At 39.5% G+C, this 25,950-nt stretch overlaps 1 protein-coding gene and 1 long non-coding RNA gene across 19 annotated transcripts in view; one reads left to right on the forward strand and one right to left on the reverse strand.

The window, feature by feature from the left end:
* Positions 1-10,599, reverse strand: part of LOC106010666 (uncharacterized) — a 48,903-nt gene extending 38,304 nt beyond the window's left edge. Inside the window, exon 1 of one of the 2 annotated variants that reach the window (XR_002387966.2) lies at positions 10,385-10,582. This is a non-coding gene — a long non-coding RNA (uncharacterized LOC106010666). Of the gene's footprint in view, positions 1-10,384 lie in introns of both variants that reach the window. The other variant, XR_015442568.1, reaches the window with a different exon arrangement.
* The window catches only part of Trdn (triadin), a 335,361-nt gene that overhangs the window by 144,833 nt on the left and 164,578 nt on the right, over positions 1-25,950 (forward strand). For 14 of the 17 annotated variants that reach the window (XM_087190174.1, XM_087190177.1, XM_087190171.1 and 11 more), the window contains 2 exons: positions 11,100-11,156; positions 12,035-12,097. In XM_087190174.1, coding sequence (XP_087046300.1) covers positions 11,100-11,156; positions 12,035-12,097 — 120 coding nt within the window. The remainder of the gene's footprint in view (positions 1-11,099; positions 11,157-12,034; positions 12,098-25,950) is intronic. The other 3 variants (XM_087190170.1, XM_087190173.1, XM_087190176.1) reach the window with 1 other exon arrangement.

Genomic DNA, 25,950 nt, shown 5'->3' on the forward strand with positions numbered 1-25,950 from the left:
TCTAATATTATTTTTGTACAGGACTGGGACCATATCCTGAAAGACATTGTACTCACAGCTAAAGCTTCTACACCTCCTCACATATTGTGAGCAGCTTATGCCATTAAACAGAGAGTGCTGCTGATTCCATTTTCATGTTAGAAATTGTGGGCTAGAAAGATTAAAAGATAAAACAAATGTAAGAGGCTACTACTCATGGGGAAAATTATGCTACTTTTGTTATAAACAACCACATTTACCTTCAAAACAATTCCAAACAGTGAATATGATGTAATCATTTTACAGACAGAACAGAGAAATCAAGTAAATTGCCCAAGATAACACAGATCTAAAAATGGCGTAATTGCACTTGGAAGCCAGGTGTCTGCTAACAAGTCACAGTCCATTTCCATTATCTTAGAATGGCAATTAAGTGTTTAGGGCCCAGCATAATTGCTAAAGTTCTTATCTGACCCGGGTAAATGAATGTCATTAAGAACAAGGGCAAATTTGAAGAGATAATAATGAGTTTAATTTTGGGCTTGCCGTACATATCAGGGTCTTTGGAATGCTCAAATGTGTGATTAAGAGAGTTTGGAAGATGAAATATTAATAAAGGTTTTAGTAGGGTTATGGAGCAATACCCCAGGGTTATACTGAGCAGGAAACTCTTCTCAGCCCTATACTTGATGAGGCAGGCAATGGAGATGGTGTCATCCACAGTCCCAGAAAGTCTTGTGACATTAGGAAAGAGATGTCCAAATGGATGGTGAGTGCTGTGTCGCACCCACCAACGCTCTGTCAAATCGCGTGTGAGGTGCTCTCAGGGCAGCAGAGAGGAAGCCTGGTTCTCTCCCTTTTTCCTGCTCTATTTTCACATGACACTGTACTCACAGGTCAAAAGAAACCCAGTGCAAAGCGCTTGGGAGTCAGGCAATGCAATCCGTGAGCATCATAGTAGAGACAAAGCCTGGAGAGAAAATGGAAAATCCCACACACTGGGGGAGATTTGAGCTGGACTCACATCTGTGATCACCTCTGACAGGCACCTGAACACTGTGGAGGAGGTGTATGGAGCGTATGGAGGGGGAGACACGGACACTAGCGTCCTATTCCCAGCTCTGCCACGGCATATCCCGAAGTATGTAATGAGGAACTCTAGACCTATGACATTCTTGGTAGAAAAAAATTGTCACGGCAAATTACTTTGGCAAAATATGTCATTTTACCTTTCTTGAACATTCACAACACACATGTATATATCAAAGGATCCAAGAAATCCTGGATTTAAACATTCTGCTCTTGTTAAAAACCCCACTGATACCTATTTTCTTTTGAATCGCAAAAACAATTCCATTCCTAATATCAATAACATTTCCCCCACTAAAGTAAACAGTAACCTTGGGAGCACTTATAGAAAAAGTTCTTCCAAACACACTTAAACAGTGAATCAACCAGAATGTGAGTCTGTTCACTACGCAGAATGTACCTAAGAAGGAGAATGTGGGAACACATTGGTTTAGTCAAGCTTTTCCAGAGAAACGCAATCAACCTCCTTATTGGGAGAGATCTATTTATTTGCAAGGGTTGGCTCATGGAACTTTGGGGACTGGCAATTCCAAAATCCACAGGGCACATAAGCAGGTGGGAAGCGAGGGGAGAGCTAATGCTGTAGTTTTGAGTCTTGGGAGCATGGAAGCAGAATTCCTTTGGGGGACAGCAGTCTTTTCTCTAAAGGCTTAATTTGATTGACTAAGGTCTTCACACATCATGAAAGACAGCCCTCCCCACTCAAGGTTCACTAAAATAAATGTCAATCAGACCTAAAAAATACTGTCAAGGGAATATCTACATCCATCTTTGACCAAATAACTCTTTCCATAGCCTCACCAAACTGATGCATAAAGATAACCACTTCAAACATCATCAGAGATCACACTGAAAAAACCAAGCATGCAAAAATACGAAAGAGAAGAAAGTCCAACAGTTCAAATGTTCCAGCAACTGATAGAACAAAGATAAGCAGGTTAGATTTGTCCGTTAGAAAAACATCAAAACCTACTCCTGGCTCCACATTTTCACTCTGTCACATATACATGAGGTGCCTGAGAAGCTGGATTAAAGTCCCAAGGGCAGGGCTCATATTAGTCTCCTTAACCATGCAGTTTCTGGCCTTCCCCATTGAGAAGGTGATATTTTGCAACAGATGATCTCAAAGATCTATTCCACCTCCAAATTTTTATCATGCTTTGTTTCTTTATCTCATTCATTATTTCTCCTATATAGCAATACATTTATTATGTTTTTATTTCTATTTTTTTGCTGTGGGCTAATCAAGACCACCAAATAAAATTCAAATAAGAATGAATTGTTATTTCTGAGACAAAATCCTTTCTCTATTGTGGTTCTGTCCTTTATAGATTTTTATTTGCAGTGGTTTTATATTTATAGCAGAGGTGTAAAGGCAAAGCACAGAATTTTTGTATACTTTTCAGCAAGGTTAACATCTTATGAAACCTTGGTTAATGTTTCAAAATAAAAGAATTAACATTAGTATAACACTTTTAATTGAACTACATATTTTATTTAACTTTTGTCTTCCAATAACTTATAAAAATAAAAATAATTTCAAAAACATTATTATTTACATGGGTAATAGATTCACAAATATTAACCTAAGTAGTCACAACTTTTCTACTCCATTCTTGCTTCTAAGGAATATTCTGGATTGGCCTGGTCAGCTCTAGAGTATTTGTGTTCTCAAGATGGGCAGGGTGAGCAGAAAACTTGGAAGGTACCTAAAAGTTACACTGGTTCAAATTTTAATGGGCCAGGGCTAATTCCCAGCAGAAAACACAGGATCAGTATGATTAGAAAAGAGGTTAAAATAAAGAAATAAGAGGTACAGAATGGGCTGAAGTAAGTTTTTCTTGGGGTATTTTGGAAGAAAGAAGAGTTTTAGGGCAGTAGCTGTTATAAAAATGGTTCGGGGCTGGGGTTTTAGCTCAGTGGTGCCACACCTGCCTGACAAGTGCAAGGTCCTGAGTTCCAGTTCCGGTACAAAAAAGAAAAAAAAAGAATGGTTTGGGAAGCTCAACTAAGAACAGAATCTGGAAGGGGCAAGGATTCTAGGGGCAAGACATAGAAAGCTCAGGAAACAAAAGCAAACACAGAAAGGTGGGATTACATCAAATTAAAAAGCTTCTATAGAAAAAAGGAAAAAAACAACAGTGAACAACCTACGAAATGGGAGAAAATATTTGCAAACTACATGACAAGGGATAATATCTTGCATATACAAGGAACCTCCAAAAATCAATAGCAGAAGTAAGCTCTGATTTTAAAAGGAGTAATAGAAGTAAGCATTTCTAAAAAGATGACATGCACATGACTTATAGGTATATAACAATTATTAGTATCACTAATCATCAGAGAAATGCAAATGTAAAGCACAAGGAGATATTACTTCATTCCAGTAAGAATGGATCTTATCAAAAAGACAAATGATAGCAACTGCTGATAAGGATGTGAAGGAAAGAAAACCCTCAGGTTGGTGAGAATATATGGGAAATAGTGTGGATGTTCACCAAAACAAACATAAACTAGAAGTACCAATGACTCAGTAATCTTCCTGCTGGGTATCTCTCCAAAAGACATGAAATGGTTTGTCAAAGAGACATATGCACTCCATGTTTATCCTAGGAAGTGAGGCCAAAGTGCAGTCAGCTGATGGATACACAAGGGAAACGTGGTCCCTCTACACATGGGAATACCACTCAGTCCTCTGCTGGTTTTGACAGTCCCTGAGTAGGGCTCTTTACTCTGGGGATCAAGGAGAGGCACCGCAGGCAGAAGAAACACAGTAAAATCAGAGCCAGCATTCTGCTTAATGGCTGGTTCATAACATTTATGCTTGTAAGAAGAACCAGATTTTTTTCCTGAATTCTGTCCTCTAAAAGACCTAAGAGTCAGTTAGAGATGAAATTCTTGAACACTTAAGTTTTGACCTTTTAGTAGCATTCTCAGTTTGGAATTCAATTGGAACCTGAGGTAAAGCACTTTCCAGGCCCCCTTCTGTCTCTCTTAGAAGCTTTCTTTCAATAAATTCTTCCTACTCTTAAAAACAAATAAACAAACAAACAACAAAAACCCTCCACAAATTAGAACCTGCTGTACTAGCAAATTTTCCTCACAAATTATTTTGTAAGAAAGAAGGGTCCCTTCTGCAGCTCCTGTTATGTACAAGTACCCATGTTTTTCAGAACACATCTATGTGCTATTTGTAACTACTGAATATAAATTTTCTCCCTGTTATGCAAGTTTGTTGCCAATGGTATCACTCCTCTTCCCTGTAACCAACGAGAAAAGTGGCTGGGTCTTTGAGACCACCCGTGTTTCTGAGCAATGGAGTAAAGAATCCTGGCAATTCTTCACCCAACAAATAAAGGGATTTTTGCTCCAACTGCATGAGGCCTTTGAATGAAAACGTTTCAATAACTAAAATAGACCTTATTAGGAAAGCAAAGGCAAAGAAATATACTACTAATTTGTATAATCTATGAGAGATGACAAAGTTTATGTAGCTCATCAGTTAACATGGAACCTGAATGTACCATATTAAAACTATTACACTTGAAAATATGAATTTTTAGCCTGGACACTTGTTTTCATTTTGAGAATCAATATCCATTAGGTACATGCTTAAAAACTGAAGGACCTCTAACTTTTAACTATCCCCAACATACCAAAAATTTTTGGTAATTTTAAAGTCAAATCATATTTATAAATAAGTACTGAGCCTTCCTAATTTGTTTAATATGTCAAGTCCAAACTTCTCCAGGTTCTGCTATAAAAGGCCAATGTCTTTGAAATGGTGCTTTAAAGTCCACTTTGACTTTGATTTATGTAACCAACTTTTTCTCTGAATACCAATAATTTAGTCATAAGAAGGAAACGCTCAGTTTTGTAATGTTTCTAGGCATTCTTGACATTTTAAATGTAATGAAGTACTTTCAAAATCCATTTGCAGTTACATACAAATGTACAAAAGGTATATAGATAAAATATGGGGAAAGGAATCTTTTACGAATATTGAAAATGAAAACCTATTAGAAGAGAATCCTGTCTTTATGTTTTCTTTACCCTTGTAGAAAAACACATTGTAAAAATTCATAGAGGCCTTGAGTAAGTAGTCATCAAAATTTAGAAGTGTTCAAAGAAATTTCACGGAACTCCAAAAGACAGTATCAAGAAAGAGCAAAGCAGCAATGACTGCTTTTTATTGAGCTGTCCAGAGCCCAGTGCCTGTGGAGGAGTTTCTTGTCTGAGTGCAAAACAGATAAACTTTAATTGGGCATTTGCTTGCTGTAAGGTAAAAGGCCTGAGCGAAGAGCAAAATCCATTCTCTCTCCAAGTCGGAGTTGGCTTCTCATTTCTATACAGAGGTTCATCTTCCTAAGCAACACCCATCCAAGATTAAGGCAAGCACACATCCAAAAAGCTCTTACCATTTTTAAAAGATTCAGGAGAAGTCTACCTCATACGCTTGTAATATTAAATTTAATTCACACAGAAGCATTTTTGCAATTTAAAATATATGTAATTATCTTTCTCCTTGCATTCCTTTTTGAGTACCAAATTCAGAAGCAAAAACAAAATTGTTACTAGGACAAGTAATTTTCCCTGTGAGAGCTGAAATCTAAGTTTGCAAAGAACAAGGTAGAAGTTGGCACTACTTTTCCACCCTTGGCTCAACTTGCAAGTTCTTGATAGAGTTCTACCTACAGGTTCATTTTCCAGCTTGCAGCGGAGAGAACACAGCTGTGGTCATCCATAGGTTAGAATCCTCAGTCTGTCATTTACATGTTATGTCGAGTACACCAAATTATTCACCATTCTTCAGCCCATTTATCTCAAGTTATAGATGTGTAGACTTTTACCCGAGGAATAAGTGTATATTAGTGTAAGGTCACGTGCTTTATTCTATAAGGATAATTTCCCATTATCTTAAAATTATTGTGTTCTAACCAAAACTGAGGCATCTTGAAACTTGCTTAGACCTTCAAAAATAAGTAATTAATTGAGATACCTTCATCACAATCATTTTCAAGTTCAAAGAAGGAAGGTAGTATGGGACCATAAGCAGGTTTGGATTTAAACCAATAAGGATCCCCCAGTAAGATGGGGGATCCTTTGGGCCATTTCCTTCCTGAATGAGTATATCGTTAAGAGTTCCCCGCAGGTGTGTGGGAGACATGAGCTGTTCCTGTGGAGTTCATTTTCTACAGCCGGCATTGGTGTGACACTTAGCACACTCAGTGCACTCACTACACTCCCCACACCAGCCTAGCCTCGCTCTGTGGTGGCCTCTCACACAGCCCTCCTGTGTTGGCCTTTGCTTGGTCCCAACACATCCCACCCTGGCCTCTTAAAGTCCTCATTGTCACATCGGGAGTTCCTGGAAAGAGGAATCTTTTTAAAATCCCAGGCCATTGCAAGTGGTTTGACTAAAGCTAAATAGATGTTTGTCGACCTAAGTGACTAACGTGTGTCTAAAACTCTGAGAGATCACTGAAAGGTGTGACAGAATTGCTGGTTTGTTGCTCTTTGTTGTTAACAGCTAAGGATAAGAACTATATTCTAAGAATGAATTCAGCTATCACTGAAAAACTATCAAGGCAAAGAAAGTAGATTCAAGGTGTGAGGGCCACCTTAGTCATGCCAGGTCACTCTAGCAACATTCTCATCCTGGAGAGCACTGTGCTCACAGCACTCTAACTACAGTGCAGAGCCAGGTCGCCTCAGCCTGCTGCTGCCTGTAATGTTTCATGACTTCAAGAGTCCCAAATAAAACCAGAGGGATTGGGGGGGGGGCAGTATTTTTACTGAATTCTTCCCCTGCTCTTAGCATTCTTCTTTACAATGTGATCACAAAAGGCCATGGGACAATGATCACAAGATCCATTAGTCCAATCGGACATTTATTGCTACCCAGCCAAAGTCCCACCGAAACTGTCACTCAGAATCACACGACTTCGCTATAGAAAACCTGCCAGCATCCGTGTGTTAGTCCTCAGGAAACAAGAGATTCACACCACAAACAGCAATATTCTACAAGACCAGACCCTGACACGATCAGCAACAGCTGTTCTGGAGACGCTTTGAAGCTCTCTCTATGAAACTTTCTCTGTATGTATCGCAGGCTCTGAATTCTAGGTCTTGGAGGGTACTTTTACTCTGCTGAAAAATTTTGCTCTCCAGTTGGTCCAGTGGTCTCCCACCATGTAAAGAATCTTTCCATTATTACTCATTAAGAATGATTGACCTCTGATTCATTCACCATAGCAAAAGAAATGTTGCCTCCCACCTTCTTTCTCTAATCTTATAAAACGTTTCATTTTTTAGTAAGGCTTGCAACCACAGGACGTTATACACACACATGCATATGAGGTAATAAATGCAAGATAATGCATATTTCATTTGGCAAAAAGAGGAATGAAGAGGTGAATAGGCACTGAAATATATTGTACTCATTTCCTCTACCTTTTATGGTTGGAGACAGGAGATCTATTATTTGTTATAGTTACATAAGGCAATAGCTATTCACTATAACAAAACTCAGGCTGAAATCTGCTTTGCCTCCATTGTAGCACAATGCCTATCAAAATATGTTTATTTCTACATGAGTACAATTTTCCTGAAGTTTGTCCATTAAAAAATACATGCAGTGACTCTGGATATAGAGAAATAAGAATTAATTTGCATTTACCCAAGGAAATCAAATAATGTAGTGCCTAGAAAAAGTATTAAAGATGGTATGTGGTCAGCTTTTTGTTATTTGCAAAATTTGGTGAAAGTGGCCATTTCTATCATTGTATTTTGAACATCCACTGAGTCCCAGGTAATTTAGCACACAGGTCTCCATTCCTCATGATGTCAGCAAGTTAGGTTTTATTAGTGCCACTTTTCAGATGAGAAACATGCAATCTGGCATGTCACGGCAAATTGCCCAGTGTCACACATACAGACAGGAGCGGGGACAGAGTTAGACCAATGTCTCCAGGCAAGCACGCGTATTTTCTCCAGGCCCCACACTCCTCTGTAGAGTACAGTGGGAGATTCTAACAGTCCCTCCTGTGATCAAATGTGTCTGCTTGCACGAAATCCTCCGTGGTCATCCTGTGAGCGGGCTCCGGACCAAAGTCTGTCACTTTGGAGAAACAAGGGGGCAGACAGGGAGGTTGGAATGCGAGCTTAGGGAAGGAGCAAGTCCTACTGCCTGCACCAGAGCAATTCCTACTGGAACCAGAGGTCCTCTAGGCTGGCCAGAGAGAGAAGCAAAACACTCAAGGGACTAGAAGAATTTGGGTAATTGCCACACTAACAAAAAGGCAAAAAGGGGAGGAACAAAACCGAAACAATGCATTTGTTTCCTCACTTTGCTAGGAACTCACATCTTAGAAAATTTCACAACTATAATTAACTATTGTGTGTCTTCTGGCTTTGTGATGACATAACAACATTGAAAAGGAAGAGAAAAGCTCATTGTGAAGGCTTAGAAAGTAAAAAGTAAGTCGTTTAACTTTTCTTTCATCGGATGTTAATTTATGCAGAAGCTAATAACATATTTGTGGGCTCAAAGCTTCACATTGTTGAGAGGATCTCTCTCTCGGCCGGGTTTCCTGTGATCTCAGCCTGACACCTGACGGAGCCGGAATTTCAGGGCTTGTGACACTTGCCAGAGAAAGGCAATGTGCTGAGACATTCACATCCCACAGACGTGGTTAACTGCTACCCTCTGAACACCAGTGATGTTAAGTGCTCTGAGTTTTCTCCAGCTGCTGCAAACATAAGCAAACAAATTGGAGGAGAGGTGTGTGTGTGCCCCTGTGGGAAGGGAAGAGAACAATTGACCACTGAGGGAGAAGGCTTGACGTGAAGGAGAGTTCCCAGGAAAGGAGCATGGGGTACTTTCGTACCCCAGTAGGTTATCATTAAATAGATAGGTCTTTTACAAATGAAAAATTTAATTCCACTGCTGCCAAGTCACCTATGGAACACAGGCAACAGTGCTTGAAGAGATGCAGAATCTTCAGAAGTTGATGTTTTAAATGAAACTCACCATGAATCAAGTAATGACAGCTTAAAAGTCTAATTCATAAAAATGTTATTAAAGGACATTATTTATACCTGCTTTTTGTGAACTTCTGCTCTTATTCATGACTCTCACAATGTATGGCTATAATCATGGGCAGGGTGTATAATGGAGGCATTAATTCAGTCTGCACCATGGCGAGAGTGCTGGATCACCACAGTGAAATCCCAGCTATACTAATTTAAAGAGTAGAATTTATTCCACATGAGCTTTCTCTTTATGAAAACTGGAAAGGGTGTCTTTCACCTTTTGACCTCAGATATCTACTTTCACTCTGAAGTTCGGTGTAAGATTAACTAATTGGCACAATTTTGAAATGTAATGTTTATTCATCTATATTATGAAATATAGAAATTTGATACTGAATTGTGATCTTATTGTGATTATGGTATTGACATTTGCTTGGAAATATTTGTAATTAATCTGTAATTCAATTTACTCTGTAAAGTAATTTAATGAACCGCTTTCTTGATTCATGATATCAGATGGCAATATTTAGAATATGCCTATTACTTGGCCTATGCATTTATTTAGATACGATGGAAAATGCCCTGCTACGTAAAATTTGAATATAATGATGCTTAAAAGTATCTTTATTCAGAATTTTAAACATGATATGCATAATTTAAACCCCTAAACTTTTAGAAAAAGGCAAAGTGGATTTCAACTGGTTTACTTCTAACTCTGGAATGAGAGAAAATTGAATTCTTGGCTTGCTACTTCTGATTGGAAGAGCTGCAACAATGCACCATAGACACATTTAGACGAAGTGTGACTGTATTTCTCCCGCAGCACTAGATTATCTCCAGACGTTGTGAAAAGGGGCTCCGTATAAATTATACTTCTAACACCAAAAGAAATGCTGTCTTTGATCTTGTAGGTAAAAAAGCTCTATACCTAAGGGAGTGAATTAATTCCTATATTTAATCACATGCAGTCATTAGTAGACAACTTAAGCATTCATCTTAGAGCTGCACATCGAATTTTTTCAGCATAGTAACAATCTTATCATAGTTTAGGGCAATGGAAGTCTTTTAATACAGCAATACCTGACGTGACAGACAAATGAAAAATGTCAAAGAGAAAGACATCTCAAATATAGGGTAAATAACACTACTAATGGAGGAAGGAGGTTGGTATCCAGCATTAATCCCACTTATTTCTGCTTCCAGGGCTAGAATCACCTAACATTCCATTCCAACCACTCTGTCCAAGCGCAATGTCACTGTTATTCAAAATAACTATGCTCACCACCAAAATGTCCACGGATGTCTGGCTGTCTTATGATTGAAGTTCCTCCTTTGCCCCGGACACCGGGTGGCTTCAGATTTCTGAAACGGGGATCTTCTGCAAGTTTTAGGGTGCTGCATGGCTCTACGTGACATCCAGACTTAGTACAGACCCTAAGTGCAAAGACTGAGCACCCTCCTTGATACAACACTCAGAAAGGGCAGTGGAAGTTATGTCCCCGACACATGGCCAGACAAATGTCACCAGGCTGTGGGTGCCTGTGGACAAGAAGCAGACTGGAAAGACAGCAAAATCAAAACATAGTTTCATACATTTTTCTAATGAAATGGGACATATGAAAACAAAGTCTTTCAGCTTATGTGAAGTATCTTTCCTAAGAAATTATACTTTATTCTATACATCGATATCCTACATTAGGCACTAAACAACCTTCTCAGGTAGCTTAGCTCGTGATCTGTGAACATTAGCAGCCTGCAGTTTTATGTATTTACGGTGAGCCAGGCACAGTTTGAGAGCCTGGTGGACATGAGCTAGCTTTGAGGAAGGTACTGTCATTTTACAAACTGGGAAAATACTGCCTGGTGAGGTACAGACCCGTGCTGAAAGTCAGAAAGCCATCTGGAGGCTGAATTGGACACAACAATCCTTCATTCCAACCTTGCCTTGCCTTTTGTACTAAATTTTCTCTAAAAAATTTTTTACATTTTTTCTCTAGAGAAAGAAGGTGAGAAGAAAGAAGAGAAGAAAGTTACTTCTGAAACAAAAAAGAAAGGTAAAGGATTTAAAAGCCATGTAACCCATGAATCAACGAGTAGCCACTGTGCTACTGGCAAGGGTCTTGTTTTCTAGGGAAAAAATTCTCATAGGAATTTGATTGTCATTATTTTTTTTTTTAATTTGGTACCAGGGATCGAACTCAGGACCTTGCACTTGCGAGGCAGGCGGTGGAACCAGTGAGCTACATCCCTGGCCCTGATTGTCATTCTTGACAAACAGTATTGAATTTTCTAAATATTCCAAATAAAGCTGCATTTGACGTTTTTAATTATGCATGTCTGTTTAACTTTTACTTCCTTAGGCATGGCTTCTCGGTTCTCCTTAATTCACCATCTCTCTTGGCAATATAAATGAATATAAAGTTCACTAATTAATTCTGTTTAATAAAAAGGCCAATTATTTTATGCAGCGAGAAGAAAATGTGAGACTGGCTTACTGTATCGCTTTTAAAAAAAAAAACAAAAACTGGTCGTTTTCACACAGCCTGCCTGAGGTCCCTAGGCCTTCAGAGCTTATCAGTGCTTCCACTGCACTTCCAGTAACCTGGGAGCTTTGGACATTCGCCATATTCCTTTTAATCTACTTTAGAAAATCAATTGACTTCTATCACAATTAATAATGCCATTTAATGTTTCCACTTTTCTGAAAGATTCATTTCCCTTCGCAAAAATTGGTTCCTTCCTGGAGCGAAAGCACACCTAGGCTGCTGGTTTGTTCAGAGGGTGCGAGCTTGCTCCTGTTTGAGAAGACTTACAGGTCTGACTTGGGATTCTTCTGTACAATATGAATTGGCTGTCTTAGTGTCAGTCACGCACATCCTAAAGTATGTAAGCAGTGAGAAGTTAGAGGCTTATCACTTTCATTTTTTACCAGCAGACAAAGAAGATGCTAAAAAGAAAAGTGAGAAGGAAGCTACCACAGATGTGGAAAAAAAAGGTATTGGTTTTGTTGCTTTAGATGATGTTCAAGATGTTTGTTTCGTGAAAAATCTTCAGGCATCTTATACAAAGTGGATAGTTATGTAAATCTGCAATGTGTAAACTGTCAAAGTAAAAAGATAGAACTTCCAAACGTGAAAACCAAAAAAGTATTACACAATGTCAGAGGGAGACGTTATGCAGGTTCTTGCAGTCAACTAGAGGACTCAGAGTCAGTCTGACTCAAATCTGCTGAAACTAAATGTGGGAGAGAGTGTCGGGCTGGACTAGTGTGTGATGGGCCACCCTTGTTTGCATGGTGTTTTAGTAGAAGGAAAATGAAACGTTCTTCCCTGTGTATCCAGTGAGAAGACCTGATTTTACAAGCTGGAGCTAGGTATCTAAAATGTTAGGCTCCTAACCTCCCACAGACAGTGGGGAGAGCGGCATCTCTCCTTGAAGATTACAGCCCAAAAGGGGGGCTCTCAGAACTTTGAGAAACCCATTCTTGTTCTGCAAAACTGGAAGCGGTTTTTTAAAAAGATCTACATCTCAGAGGAGTAGAGAAACAATTTACAATATCAAGTTCCACAGAAGGAACACCCTAAGCAAAGGCAGGTCAAGGTAAAGGTCATCTTGGTTAAGACACCAAGAAATGACAAGAACTCCATGATGTAACAATGTGGCTTTCGAAAGACGAGAAGCTGAGAGAGAATAATGCACCCCATTAAGAAACTGGGCTATTTAACTCATTTAAAAGCTTAGCTTGTTGCTTTAAATTTAGTTTTGTTTTGATTCTCATGCAGGCATGAATATTGGCTTCTATTCATGTAAAGACTTAAACCTACATGGAAAAATTGTCATCTCCAATGTCATGGTTTGGTGACAAGTACTCCTATCCTAAGTGTTTTGCTCCAATGTGTCAGTGATGATTAAGACTCTCCAATTAGAGGCATTCCATTCCTTTGAGGTATGAATGAATGTTCCTCCTTTGAAATGCAAAGCCCTGTGTGTACAGGGTAAAAACTATTTCCTTTCAGCTATTAACAACTTGAAATTTCCAGATCATCTTTGTGGAACAGTAAACGGAAATTCATACCTCAGAAATGAGGCAGTAGGTGAGCTTTGATGAAGACAGTTTCAGAGGAGGCATTGTCTGTGGGCAGCAGACTGGCATGGAGGAGATCGGTAAAAGCCTTTCCCTCCTGGGGAGTAATAGCTCATGTCGGTGAAGGTGCTGGAGAAAGACTCCAGGAACAGTGACCATGGGGTGGCAAACCAAGTAAAGATTATTCTTAGCAAGTAGCAAACAGGAATGCAAGCCTTTGTCAAAGTCATGCTACAAATGAGGAAAATGTATGAAATACTGAGTTGCACGATTGTGTGGCTCATAAAATGAGCAGAAAGAGACAGCCAGGTGTTCTGTAGGCCTAGGAGTTGATTGCTAATTACTTTCCATCTCCATTTCCATTATTAAAGGTGCATTCTTGTAGCGTCTGCCTATTGTAGTGTTGAATATTCATGAATTTTATTCTAAAGTTTTCTTTATTTTTCTGGTGAAGTATGAATCTCACCCTATGAAAGGGAAGACACAGTTCTGACCCTGTGGTACTGAGAGCCTGCTTGCTGTGCTGAGGGGGGTCTCTGACAGACCCAACCTGGGAGGCAAACATGGCCAAGGTGCTCCCTCCTGGGCCCCTGGTGCTGCTGAAGGATTGGCGGAAGAAACTTTTAAATCGTAATCTGCAAAATAGTTGTCATGTGTGTGCAAGTACAAAATCAGAAACATTTCATTCTGACTAAAGTCAGCGGCTGTGCGCGCGTGTAGCTGTTGTTTGGGTTTGTTTAGAGCTGGTGGGGAAGGCGGAGCTGGGCTGTGCGCAGGGAGGTGGGGAGAGCCGAAGGCGGGCAGCCGTCCTGTCCACCTGCGGCTGGGACCCTGCTGCCCCAGAGGTGAGTGCAGGTGAGGCGGCCACGCAGCCCTTGCGGGCTCGGGAGCAGGCGGCAGGGCCTCCCCGCTCCTGGAAGGAGGGCTGCCCAACCGGGATGCTGAAGGAAACTGTCCTCTCAAGCCGGCTTTGGGTTTGCCGGCCTGTCACGCTCCCTTTTTTTATATTGTTAATTTTATTAGGTATACAGTGTAATGACATTCATCATTGGTAATCTGCGCCTTTACATACTCTCTTTTGGTTCTTATTTTTCCCCTTTCCTCCGCCCTCCCTTCAATCCCTCCATCCCTCCCTATCTACAAAGACTTTGTTTCCATTTTTCATTTTCTCGTATTAATCCTATTCCCTTCTTTCCTTCCCCCTACCCCTCCCACTTCCTTCCCCTTTGCCCCTTTTCTTCCTATTTCACATTATCTATTATACCTTTTAGTCCTTATTTACACTTTCAGTTTCTCACACTAGAGAAACTATTCCATATTTACACGTGTGTCCTATTTATTTCACTTAAGAGCATCACTTCAATGTGCATCCATTTAGCTATAAATGTCTCTAGTTTCTCGTATTACATAAAGTATCATTGGCACTGCAAATCAGTTCAGCTTCCTGATGGAAATCTGTTATTCAGTAATGTATCTGGAAATGCTCAACATTTGTGTGTGTTTGTGAAAGAAACAGGGAGGGAGAGAAAGAGAGAATTGGCTTCTAACCAGTTTCTTGTTAAACTACAATCATTCTCTATATTTCCATGTGACAGCAATACAGTTTAAAAATGGCCAGACTGAAGCTTATTCGGAGAGTAATAAAAATTTAGAGAGATAATGAGAGAAATTGAGTTTTAACTTAAAATCTTAAGGAGCCTGAGCACATGTGTCATTTCTTCCTAAAATAGTCAAAGAAACATGGTAAAGCATATGATATAAAAACATGATATCATCACTGTTCCCCCAAATAGTAGCAAATTTACATGACAGAATATTTTCCTAGGAGCTCATTTAATACATGTTTTATTATGATATTTTATTATATTTACATTAACATTCATATGATTTACAGGACTATATACTCCATATATTTATTTATATTTTTACATTTAGTGTTGACTACAAAAAAAAACTAAAGCTTTAATCTTGTTCACTGATGAAAGCCCTTTATGGAATGGAACCTAAGAACCATACTGAATTAATAATCTGTGTTAGAAATGTGCTTGGGATATTATAGGATACAAAGTCATTAGCGCAGGATTAATAACAGATGAAACTGAGTCATTGGTACATGAGGGTTAATTTTAATAATATCTTGTTTAGCATATATGTAAAAATCCTGCCTCTTAGAAACATTGTGAGAAATTAGAAAATCACTAGGACATTTTTGTTATGAAGTACATGTTATAAGATACATTTCGAACCATGAAAAAAAGCAACCAACAAAGGAAGTAAAACCTTGAAAACATCTCTCTGTTTGTGCTGGACTTCGGTGCTAGACACAACAGTCACTCTAGTTAATACAGGGAGGAAAGTCTACAGAGAGCTGGGTACCTGGGAAAGTGTGGGTAGGATGGGAAGAATGAAACCAAGACGGTGCCACTGGGTTAGTCAGCAATAGGTCAGGAAACAGCTCCATTCGTCAAAGCTGGCCCTTAATACCCACAACGGCAAGACATGAAATGTGGAGGCCAACCTCAGCAACGCACTGACATCTTCACTTGAGCAATCATTCCTGTGGCTTGCCAAGCCATTTCTCCTCGACAGTTTCGTGCAGGTGCACCTAACTGGTGGAATTTCACTTCTGCAGAATGAGCTCTCTCTGCAAGGAGCCTGCAAGGCACAAGTTTTAAACATTCCCATTTCTCCACCTGGGAGGAGGGAGGATGGAAGTTGAGTGAAGCTGTCCCTAGTATTTATAATAGGAACACTTTAGGAAACATCTGAGAAGGTAACGTTCCCAAAAATGGTTTTTGTGGGCCTGAATTATTCAGGGACTAAGCATATGGGTGAGTCCTCCCAAACTGAAATGGATGGCTCCATCAACCAACACAATCAAACTTGTCAATTCTGAGCGCACACAAGACACACTTGGATGTACTTTATGTTGCCCTTTACTGGACCTATAGAAAAACATCACGGGCATTCATTCTCTCTTTACTCCATGGGAGGATGATTCCTAAGAAATAGTTTTCTGGGGAAAGGAAAGAATGGAAAGGAAAAATTATGAGAAAAGGAAAAAAATGGAAACAAAGTATGCAAATAGGGAAGGGTTTAGGGGTGAAGGGAGCACAGGTAATAGGGAAAAAATAAGAACCAAGATACATCATGTACAGGTACAAGCACCCAAAGATAAATGTAAATGTATTGTATACCTAAAATGTACCAATAAAAGAATTTAAGGAAAAAAAGAAACAATTATCTAAATGCTTGATGACAAAATTATAGTGCCTCAAAAAGATCACCATGTTGTTTTGTCTTATAATGAAAATTTCATAACCCTGGCAAAATATACAGAGCAGTGGAAAAACCAAGCCAACATTAAGGTGATCTATTTTTCTCAGGTTGCTTCTTTTTTGGAGTTGTGATGTTTCTTTGGAATTAATGTTGTCATTATCTATATGCTTATCAGATTATTAATTATGAACATAATTTTTATCGTGCCTCGGATCAAACTAAGGACCTTGTATATGGCAGGCAAGTGCTATCCTACTGAATTGAATCTCTAGTCCTGAGAATAATTTTGCAGTAATAACTGACTAATGATACCTGTGTGAAATGATATTTAGTTATCACAATTCCCATGAAAAAATTTCCCAAACATTATCTCAATAGGAGACAAAAAAAACCCTTTTATTCTGAAATAAACTGTGAGAAAAGGATAAATTCATTCACACATGTATACATTCTTTTTTTTGAGACAAGGTCTCCTTATGTAGTTCAGGATGGTTTTGAACTCACTGTGTAGCCCAAGCTGGCCTTGAACTCACAGCAAACCCTCCTGCCTCAGTCTCTTGAGTGCTGGGATTATAGGCGTGCAACATCACACCCACCTTGTGTGCATACCCTCTTGCAGGAAATATGTACCAAATGCCTACTACAGGTCAAATTTTCTCCTAAGTGCTGAGTGTATAAAGGTGGTTAAATAGTCATAGATTTACCCTACTGAAGCCTACAGATAGATGATGGAAACACACAATGAAGAAGGAGAAAGAATGTCCCTATGTGCAGCTTGGAGTAAGGACAAAGGGGAAAATTAATTTGGGACAATACAGAACAACTATATTAGAGTAGGCTATGCTGAGAGAGAACATTTAAATTGAGATCTGACATACTGGAAGGATCTATCCATTGATACATGCAGCTTTGTGTGACGTGTGAATGTGGTATAAACTTATGTTACATGTATCTGCATGCTTCATGAGCATTCAGAATATATAGGACATATACAAGTGTTTGAATTTTTATTAAAAGTATAATAGAAGATTGTGACCTGATGTTTTAAAGGTATTTTTGCCCTGGGAATAACTGAGATTGCCCAGGGAGACTGTGTCGAAAGAAAAAGAGAATAGAATCCACCTCTAAGAGCAGGAGAACTCCAATGTTTAGAGATGAAACAGGAAAAGGCAAGAAGCTGAAAGGAATTGAGAAAGAATTTTTTAAAGCAAAAGTGCATAGTAATCGAGGTGTTTCCAAAATGATATTTCCAGAAGCAAGAAGTCCTCCACCTTGAAGATGGCGCTTAGAAGTTGTGTCCTGAGTGAGGGAGAGAAAGGACAGTCGGGGGAAGAGCGAAAGCCAGACTGGAATGGCAGGTGCGGAAATGCACATGGAAGGGGCGGCTGCGGCCGTTCAAGGGGTGAAGAATCTCGCTAGGGCAAGTTTCGCTTCGGGAGGCGAATTTGGAGCCTGAGGGACCGGAGAAACACGTGAGCGAGATGGTGGTGGGGCCCGGATGCGTAAGCAGAAATCACGGAGCCGAGGTTTGGTGAGAATTCGCTGTTCCAGGAGCACATGGGAGGAAAGCGTCTTCTTCGTGGGGAGATAAAGTCACAGATGCCCCAGTATTGAAGTGCAGATGGTTTCCAGCATTGAAGAACGATGCAAACGGAGCCCGCAGAGAGGCCGGCGTTTGCGAAATACACTGTCTCGGGTGAGGCCGTTCTGGCGATGACACTAGAACACCAGGAAGCAACGTGTTCGGATCTGAAGGTCTCAATCCGAGGGAAAGATGTCTCCACTGCCCTTTGTGCCCGCTGCTGTAAGCTGGTGCAGATATTTTCACAATGCTCTTCAAAGATCATTTGTTCCGTGACAATATGCTGCTAGAACTACACATTAAAATATCTTTGGGGTATTGAACTGATCAGGTAACATGACTTCAGTGTAGCGCTCATAGAGTTTGTGCTGTTTGAAGGGACACGGTTATATCTATTTTCATAGAATGTTTTCAGTTACTGAATTTGGCAAATAACACTGAATTCCACATGAACTAAAATCTGTAGTTATTTGATTTTGTTCTGTAAGTTCAGCTTTTGTCCTTGAGAAATGACAAATAGTTCTTTTCTTTTTTTTTTTTTTTTTCTGGTATCAGGGATCAAACTCAGGACCTTGTGCTTGTGCGGCAGGCTCCATAACCACTCAGCTAAATCCCCGGCCCAAGGCAAATACTTCTTTACAGGAGCTTGCTACTTTAAATATATCATTAAATTTTATTTCTATGCATATTAGAATATCATTTATTTTCTCTTTGAATTTTATGTAGCACTTCATTCAAAGGACTTAACTCAAAAGATTTTTATGCTGTGTGTAATTAAAAATAACATCCTTGGGGCCAGGGATTTAGCTCAGTGGTTCCACTGCCTGCCTCACAAGCGCAAGGTCTCAAGTTCGATCCCCAGTACCAAAAAAAAAAAAAAGATCCTTGAAATATTTACATGTTCAGATATAATTGGGTCAAATAATAAATGTTATCATTGATATGTATTCACATTAACTTTAAGTTTAAAAAGCACCCTGCTATGTTCCTGGTTTGCATTTTGAAGAGATTGTAGCTTTTTCTGATCAAACCATCTGCTTCTCTCTGCAAAGCACTTGGTTTTCAAAAATTATCTTATAGTTGAGTTATGTGTTTTGCAAATATGTATTTGGGCAAGATTGACAAATATAGTAGCATTATTTTTTGCATTCACTGAAATCTAGAAAACTGTTTGCCAGGATATTTTATAGTAATGTGCTAGTTAATATCGAGTTCTAAATGTAGGTAATTCACATACTGTTAAGTGATATTGTTGCAGTTATAGTCATGTATATTCTAGACAAAATTCTTTAAAAATTTGGTCAGACAGGCAAATGCTTGGAAATGTAGCACAAATATGACCTAATCTAATTATTATTTTCTAGTCCTGTTTTAATGGCTTCCTCACTTTTATGGCAAAATGGGCTCAGCAGTTAGTGAGTGCCCTATTCCTGGATGCCTCGCCTTGCGAGTCTATATTCCAAGATGGCCACTTGATGGTGCTAGAAATATCCCCCAGGCCTGAACTGATCAAAGGCAAGAGAGTAGATATTCAAGTATTTTATAATCATGGAAATGATGTGAAATAATAGTTGTTTACTGCCTTGAGTGTAAGAGATTTTGTAATGGAGCACTGTAGGAAATTCTTTTATCTTAATAGAACTTAATAAAATATCTTTGAATATCTTTGATATTACCTCTAGATTACTAGATGGAAGCTACCTTTATTCATAATTAGGTAAGAAGGAGTTATTGTCCTGTCTTGCTAAGAGAATCTTGGAGGAATCCCGTGTACTCACTTCTAGTTTGATGCAAAAGTGTGTTTGGACCCAATATGAAATACAATAAAGGAATTTTGATTTTAAAAGAGATTTAATAATGCATTATAAAACTCAGAAAGGTGAGAATTTCATATTAAAAATTATTTAGGACTAGAGAAAAACACTAGTATACAAGCGGTTCTTTTTAATCTTTAATGATTATTTTTGAATATCAGGGCTACCTTCCCAATGAAGACAGAAACAAAAATCAGCCTAAATTTGAACATAAGAGAGTTGTGCTATCTTCTGTGAGTACTTTTTCAGTTAGGAGTATTGAAATGCACATAAGGAAAGATTTGTAAATAGATAACACATAGTTCTCCTCTGAAAGCATCGATCCCTCAATATTTTAAGAATCTCCTATACATATATTAGGTAATTACTGTTAATTCCAATTTATATGTGGAATAAATTCATTTATGAAATGTTAAGAAAGAAAATAAAGTGATTCAATATTAAAACAAAGTGGTCTCTTGCAACATCATAAATTAATTTTCATGGGAAGATCACACACAAGGTACAGGAAATAGGACATCAGTTACAATGCTACTTCTTACCTCAAATTGAAAATGTGGACAGATTTTGTTTAATTTGGGAATAAAAATGTGAACCAAGTTTTCCTTCTGATCAGATACATACATCTAAGAATATGAACATAAATTAGCCAATCAATTTAGGATATTTTGTATCCTAAAGTTCTACAGTGTTTTTCTTTTGGTAAAAGTAAAGCTAAAAAACATCAAAATGATATCTTCCTCAGTTCCAGCCTCCCTAGGGACACCAAAAGCAGACTTCTGAAAAACAATAAAAATTCTGACAATATGTATTTATGTTATCATTTTAAAGTAATAATAAAAACAGCAGATTTATCTCTATTTTCTCATTTAGTTATTGCATGCATTTGGTAAGACAGGTATTATAATTGCTATTTTATAGAAAGGGAAACTCAAGATCAGAATAGTGGGATAATCTACCTGTGTCACCAGTAAGCAAAGGAGAAGAGCAGAAAAGGCAGCAGGAAAGCCATCATCAATTTACATAGCCTTTTGCAACCTGCAGGCATTTTTCTCCCCCAAATCTAGAAAGTGCTCCCTCTGCTCCCCTCCCTCTCCACTCCCTGCTTCCCCTCCCTGTCCCCCCCCCTCTCCTCTGCCCCCTAACTCCTTTGGGATAACATTGCAGACAGATGGAAACAGAGGAAAGAAAGACATCTGACAGCTTTGATTCTCATTTTTCATGTAGAAATTATGCTTTCCTTCATTTGTTCACCCGCAAAATATGTCATCATATCTATAGGGAAATCTGGTAAATATTAGTGATATATCAGTATAAATGACATCTATCTACCAGTCCGCAAGGACCTGAGAAGTAAACAGCAACTGATGATGATATGTGAGCCCTACCATACGGCACATACAAGGGCTTACCCTCAGACAAGGCACACACGCCAGTCTTATTCACAGCCTTACTCACTCTTCCCCATTTAGGTTCAATCTCGCTCTTTATCATCACCATAAATGAGATAAAGAAAGAAAATATGGGATGTTCAAGAAAGTCAACACAGTGTAAAATTTCTGTGTGAGGACAGAGAAGCATGCTGGCTCTCCTCCATGGGGCAGGTCAAGCCGTATGGAGAAGGAATACACCAAATGTAAGGAGGCTCAGAAAACTCTACTTTTCCAAAGTTAATCTGCCTAAATGAAATGGATATCTGTATTACTGAACCTTGCATATTAGTTTTTGTATCGTTGCCTTAAATTGGGCCACTTGTCTAACTCTTCTTGAAGATAAATAATTTTTTTAATAAAAATTATAGTCAAGAGTTTCATTTCCAGGAAATGGGGCCATAGCAAATATCCACTGAATAGAACCTGAACTTACAGGTCTCTCCTGACTGTCTGCTCCAGCATAAAGCATTACTCTGCATCCAATCAGAACATATCATATTGCCACCTGCATAAACCAAGGGCATGGATAAAAATACTGTGTGTTACCAGCCCTGAATAATGACTAATTGTGCTCAGGGCTAAGAGGAAAATCTCAATAGCAATAAGCTTAAGGTAGGAAGGGAATGTTAGTAATTATGTATGATGCAGAAAGACAGGGAAAAAATCTTCAGATGATAAAACTTTCTAGGAAGGAAAATAATTATAATTTTTAGGAAGTTTATCTGTTATAAGTCATTGAAGAAGGCTTGGAGGAGCACATCATACTTCTGCTATTAAAAGCACACTTTTCCCCAAAGATAGCTTGCATCAGTACATATACAAATAAATTATATTAGCCACTATCCATATCCTATTAGTAATATTGAGTTTAGGACTTAAAGCCAAAGGGATGAACAGGCAAAGAAACTAATGTGAAATGCACCAAAAGGAGAAACGTAAAATACTGTCCCGACCGAGGTGGGTACATTGCTGAGTTATGCAAATCAGAGGATAAAATAAGCCAAGTGCCCAGGGACGGGACGCTGGCCGTGGGGAACAACCCATCAGCAGGGTAGCGTGAACCACGTGGGCCCTCTCCTTTCTAGAATGCTCACACGCGCGGAAGTTGCCAGGCCTTTGCCCTGCTGAGCATCACTGTCCCAGGGTAGGGACATCTGTGAGGTAAACGCCCAGTGAAGTGTGAGTTCCTGCTGTCCATGACCTTTTAGCGATGGAAGCCGAATAGCTCACTCTCCCCTTTCTGACGTGTCAGTTTCCAGCACCTTCCCGCTCTTTCCCTTGGCCTCTGTCAACTTTGCAAAAAATTTCTTCCTGTTTATTTAAGCGGATAAAATTAGAAGGCCACCCCCGGCTCTGACCGTCGCATTCGCTGCACACCCATCTGTGTGCTCGCGTTCGTGACCACAGCACCCCGCAGCAGGCCATCCTTCCGTTTAGGGAAAGCTTTCCCACTGTGCACAGTGTGCCGCCCTGATCCGCTAGCTAGGAGCCTCGCGCCTCCAGTTCTCTCTGCAAATTCGTTTGGACTTCCACTGGTCGGGCCCAGCAGGGAATATCCAGCTGCTGCTGGCACACCCTGCCAGGTAACTGCCCATTTCTCAGATCGCCTTTGGAGCTGACCCCGTCTGCACTTCCTGGCGCCGTCTCCTGCATGTGTTTGGTGCTCAGGCTCCCATCTGCAGCGCTGTCCACGTGGCCGCAGGGAAGTGTGAATCCTCTGTTCCCAAGGCCCCTCAATCCGGAGCCTGTTTCCTCCCTCAGCCTGTTGACAGTGGTCTCTACTGTCAACCTCTGTAGTTCCTTCTTAGTCTTTGTCATCTGATTTCTTCACTTCTTTCTGGGGGCCAGGATTGGAGGTGCTCTGGGGCTCGATCCCAAGCCCCACTTCTCCTCTGTCCTCACCTTCTCGGTGACCGAGGTGCTCCCGTGGTCTGAGTAGTGCCTTTATGATAGTGACTCTTCCATGTTTGTCTTCAGCTCGGAGCTGCACTCTCGTACAAAGGGCGACCAGAATACACAGTGAATGCTTTAATTTAAAAAATTACAGGAAGAGACACATTACCATTAATTCCTTTCAAAATACTGCTCTTTGTTTTGAACACACCCATCCCATAATTCTTGCCACCTTTTGAAGCAGTTCTGGAAGTCCCCCTTCGTGAGTCATCTTTGGAAGGTGTAGTGAAATACGGTGAATGCAGAGACCAAGCTCCATCTAACAGAAAGGTGGTTCATAAGCTTACGCTGTGTCCTCTTCCACCTTATTCACCAGAGCTGGCACCGTGGGACTCCTGATCTTCCCCGAAGTTAAACTGACCATGACAAGTAAATATTTTGAATCAACTGAGGACATCAAGGCAGCCAGGACAGAGCAACTGAAGACACTCATGACAGAGGTCTTCTAGAAGTGCTCAGAAATTGCAAGGATGATAGATTAAAGGCATTTCAAATGAATTGGAGTATTTTGAAGGGAATTAATGGCAATGTGTCTTCAACTGTAATTTTTATTTAAAATTTAAGCATTCATCAGATTTGTATCATTCCTCACATATCCAATGATTCACCATCTTCATTGAAATATCGATTATATACCCCAAGTTATAAAGCTCCCCAGACCCTGCAATGGATCACGTATCCTCAGCTCTGTTCTTCTCAACAGTAAATTAGCGCAGCTGTTTTTCTTTTCCCTTATGCTCACATGTCTCTAGTCTGGAGACATTTTCCTTCCCTAGTCCACAATTAAACCCCTCTCCTTCACCTTTGAAATACACTGGGCTACCGCCCTTCTATCTTTCAGAAGCACCCCAGCTTGGACCTCATCCTCTCTGGCTATGCAGTCAAGGCCACTCCGTAACAAACACAGAAATCCTGAAAATTTCAGCAGCTTGAAAAAAGAGCAGGCTTTTTTCTTATCCGTGCCCTACTTATCGGAGCTGCTGTGGAGCCCAGGCCCAGGGGCTGTCACCTGCATCTGCTTCCACCCTTCCGCCCCTCCCATTCAGAGCCAATCCCAAATTTCCAACACGACCTGAAAGGCTGCTCATGAGCTAATGGCTGCAGACCACACCACACACAGCACTGCTGCTCACCCTGCAAAGCCATTACCTGAAGTTCTGATCACCCAGACTTGCCATTTCCAATTATTTGCTATTTGAACAAATTGCTTCCATTTCTAATAGAGCCTGTAGTTTCAGCCTTTGGATTTCACAAGTATGTGCAAATTTTAATTTGCTGTTTCAATTGAGTTTTAGCTTCACTCAAATTTTGTCAAAATGACAGGTATGATCCATGTGTAAAGTCTTTAGCAAGTCATTTTTTATAAACTACAGAAAGAAGATAATTAATTCAGGAGTTATAATGTTCTTGTTTTTAGAGAGACTGTAAAGTAGAATGCATATGAGAAAAGCCATTATTTCAACTTTGTTATAAAATGGTGTTTATGAAAGGAGTTAGCCTTGGTGAGAAGGCGTGAATGTGTGAATGTCACCACGAAACAAGTAGAGCAGAAAAACCAATTAGTAACAAGAAAGGGAAGTAAGGGAGGAAGGAGTTAAAGGTGGCAGGTTGGAAAAGAGCTTTTATTCAGTGGATGCATTGGTGATACTAGGAAGGCAGATAGGTAGGGTACATAAATAACACAAATTAAAATCTTACCTAACCTTGCCTAAAGAAAAACTAACGAGCAAACTCCAAAGACAAATGAATCAATAAAACTTGACAGTGGGCACTTAACACTTTTCCCTTTGGGACTTCTCTTTTCATTTATCCTGCTCACTTGGTGAGTGGCTTTCCCCCCAGAACCCCAGCGATGTAGATTAAGTGGGGTTTGAGGCAGCATGGTCACTGCGCCTGCCACTCTGCCATGAGTGTGAGCTTTGGATCAGGCTGGGGTCCCAACTGGTGGAGGCTTGAGAAAGGACAAAATGAAGACGATCTTTTCTGAGGAGTCCTTTTATACCTTTGTTGTGACAACCTGTCTTGAAAATAATGCTGCTGACACGTAGAACAGAAGAAAAGGGTGGAATTCAATGATATTTTAAGCCTAACATTCAGGTATCCCTGGAAACTACTGTCCCTGACCTCAGGCTGGATTGTTACATGATTTAAACCATTCGTCTATTTGTCTAAATTGGTTTGCATTTGGACTTTTCAATTTCCAACCGAACTGTTAATTACCCAATGAAGTTATAGAATGGTTATAGCTGTTTGAAAGCTATTAAATAAATATTATATCAAAATTGTATGTTTAGTGGATCTCAACTTGCTGTATAATTGCTTATGGGCCACAGTAGTTTTTCACTGATATTTATTCATAAATGTTTACTATTTGGTAGCCTGTTTAAGAGAGTGAACAATTTTATTTTTATTTAAACAGATTTAGAAAGGAGATCTGTCAATACAAAATTTCCTTGCCAGAAATCATGTTAACATAATTTTAAATATTTTAAAACTAAAAGCAGGGATAAGTCTCATTTGTCTTATTTCATAAATAAAATAGGAAAAAAAATTCAAATCATTCTCTTAATTTTATTCTGAGTTTGAATTTGCCTTTCTTTTTAATTTCTGATGTGAAAAGATGGCATTTTATAGCTGGAGTATAAAATTAACAACATGTTTATTTCTCCATACTATTAACACACACAGTGAGACAGCCCTAGA

This window comes from Heterocephalus glaber, unplaced genomic scaffold (assembly GCF_053883595.1).
Source record: "Heterocephalus glaber isolate CG9 unplaced genomic scaffold, H.glaber_assembly_v1.0 deba00001550, whole genome shotgun sequence".
In the NCBI taxonomy this organism is placed as follows: domain Eukaryota; kingdom Metazoa; phylum Chordata; class Mammalia; order Rodentia; family Bathyergidae; genus Heterocephalus; species Heterocephalus glaber.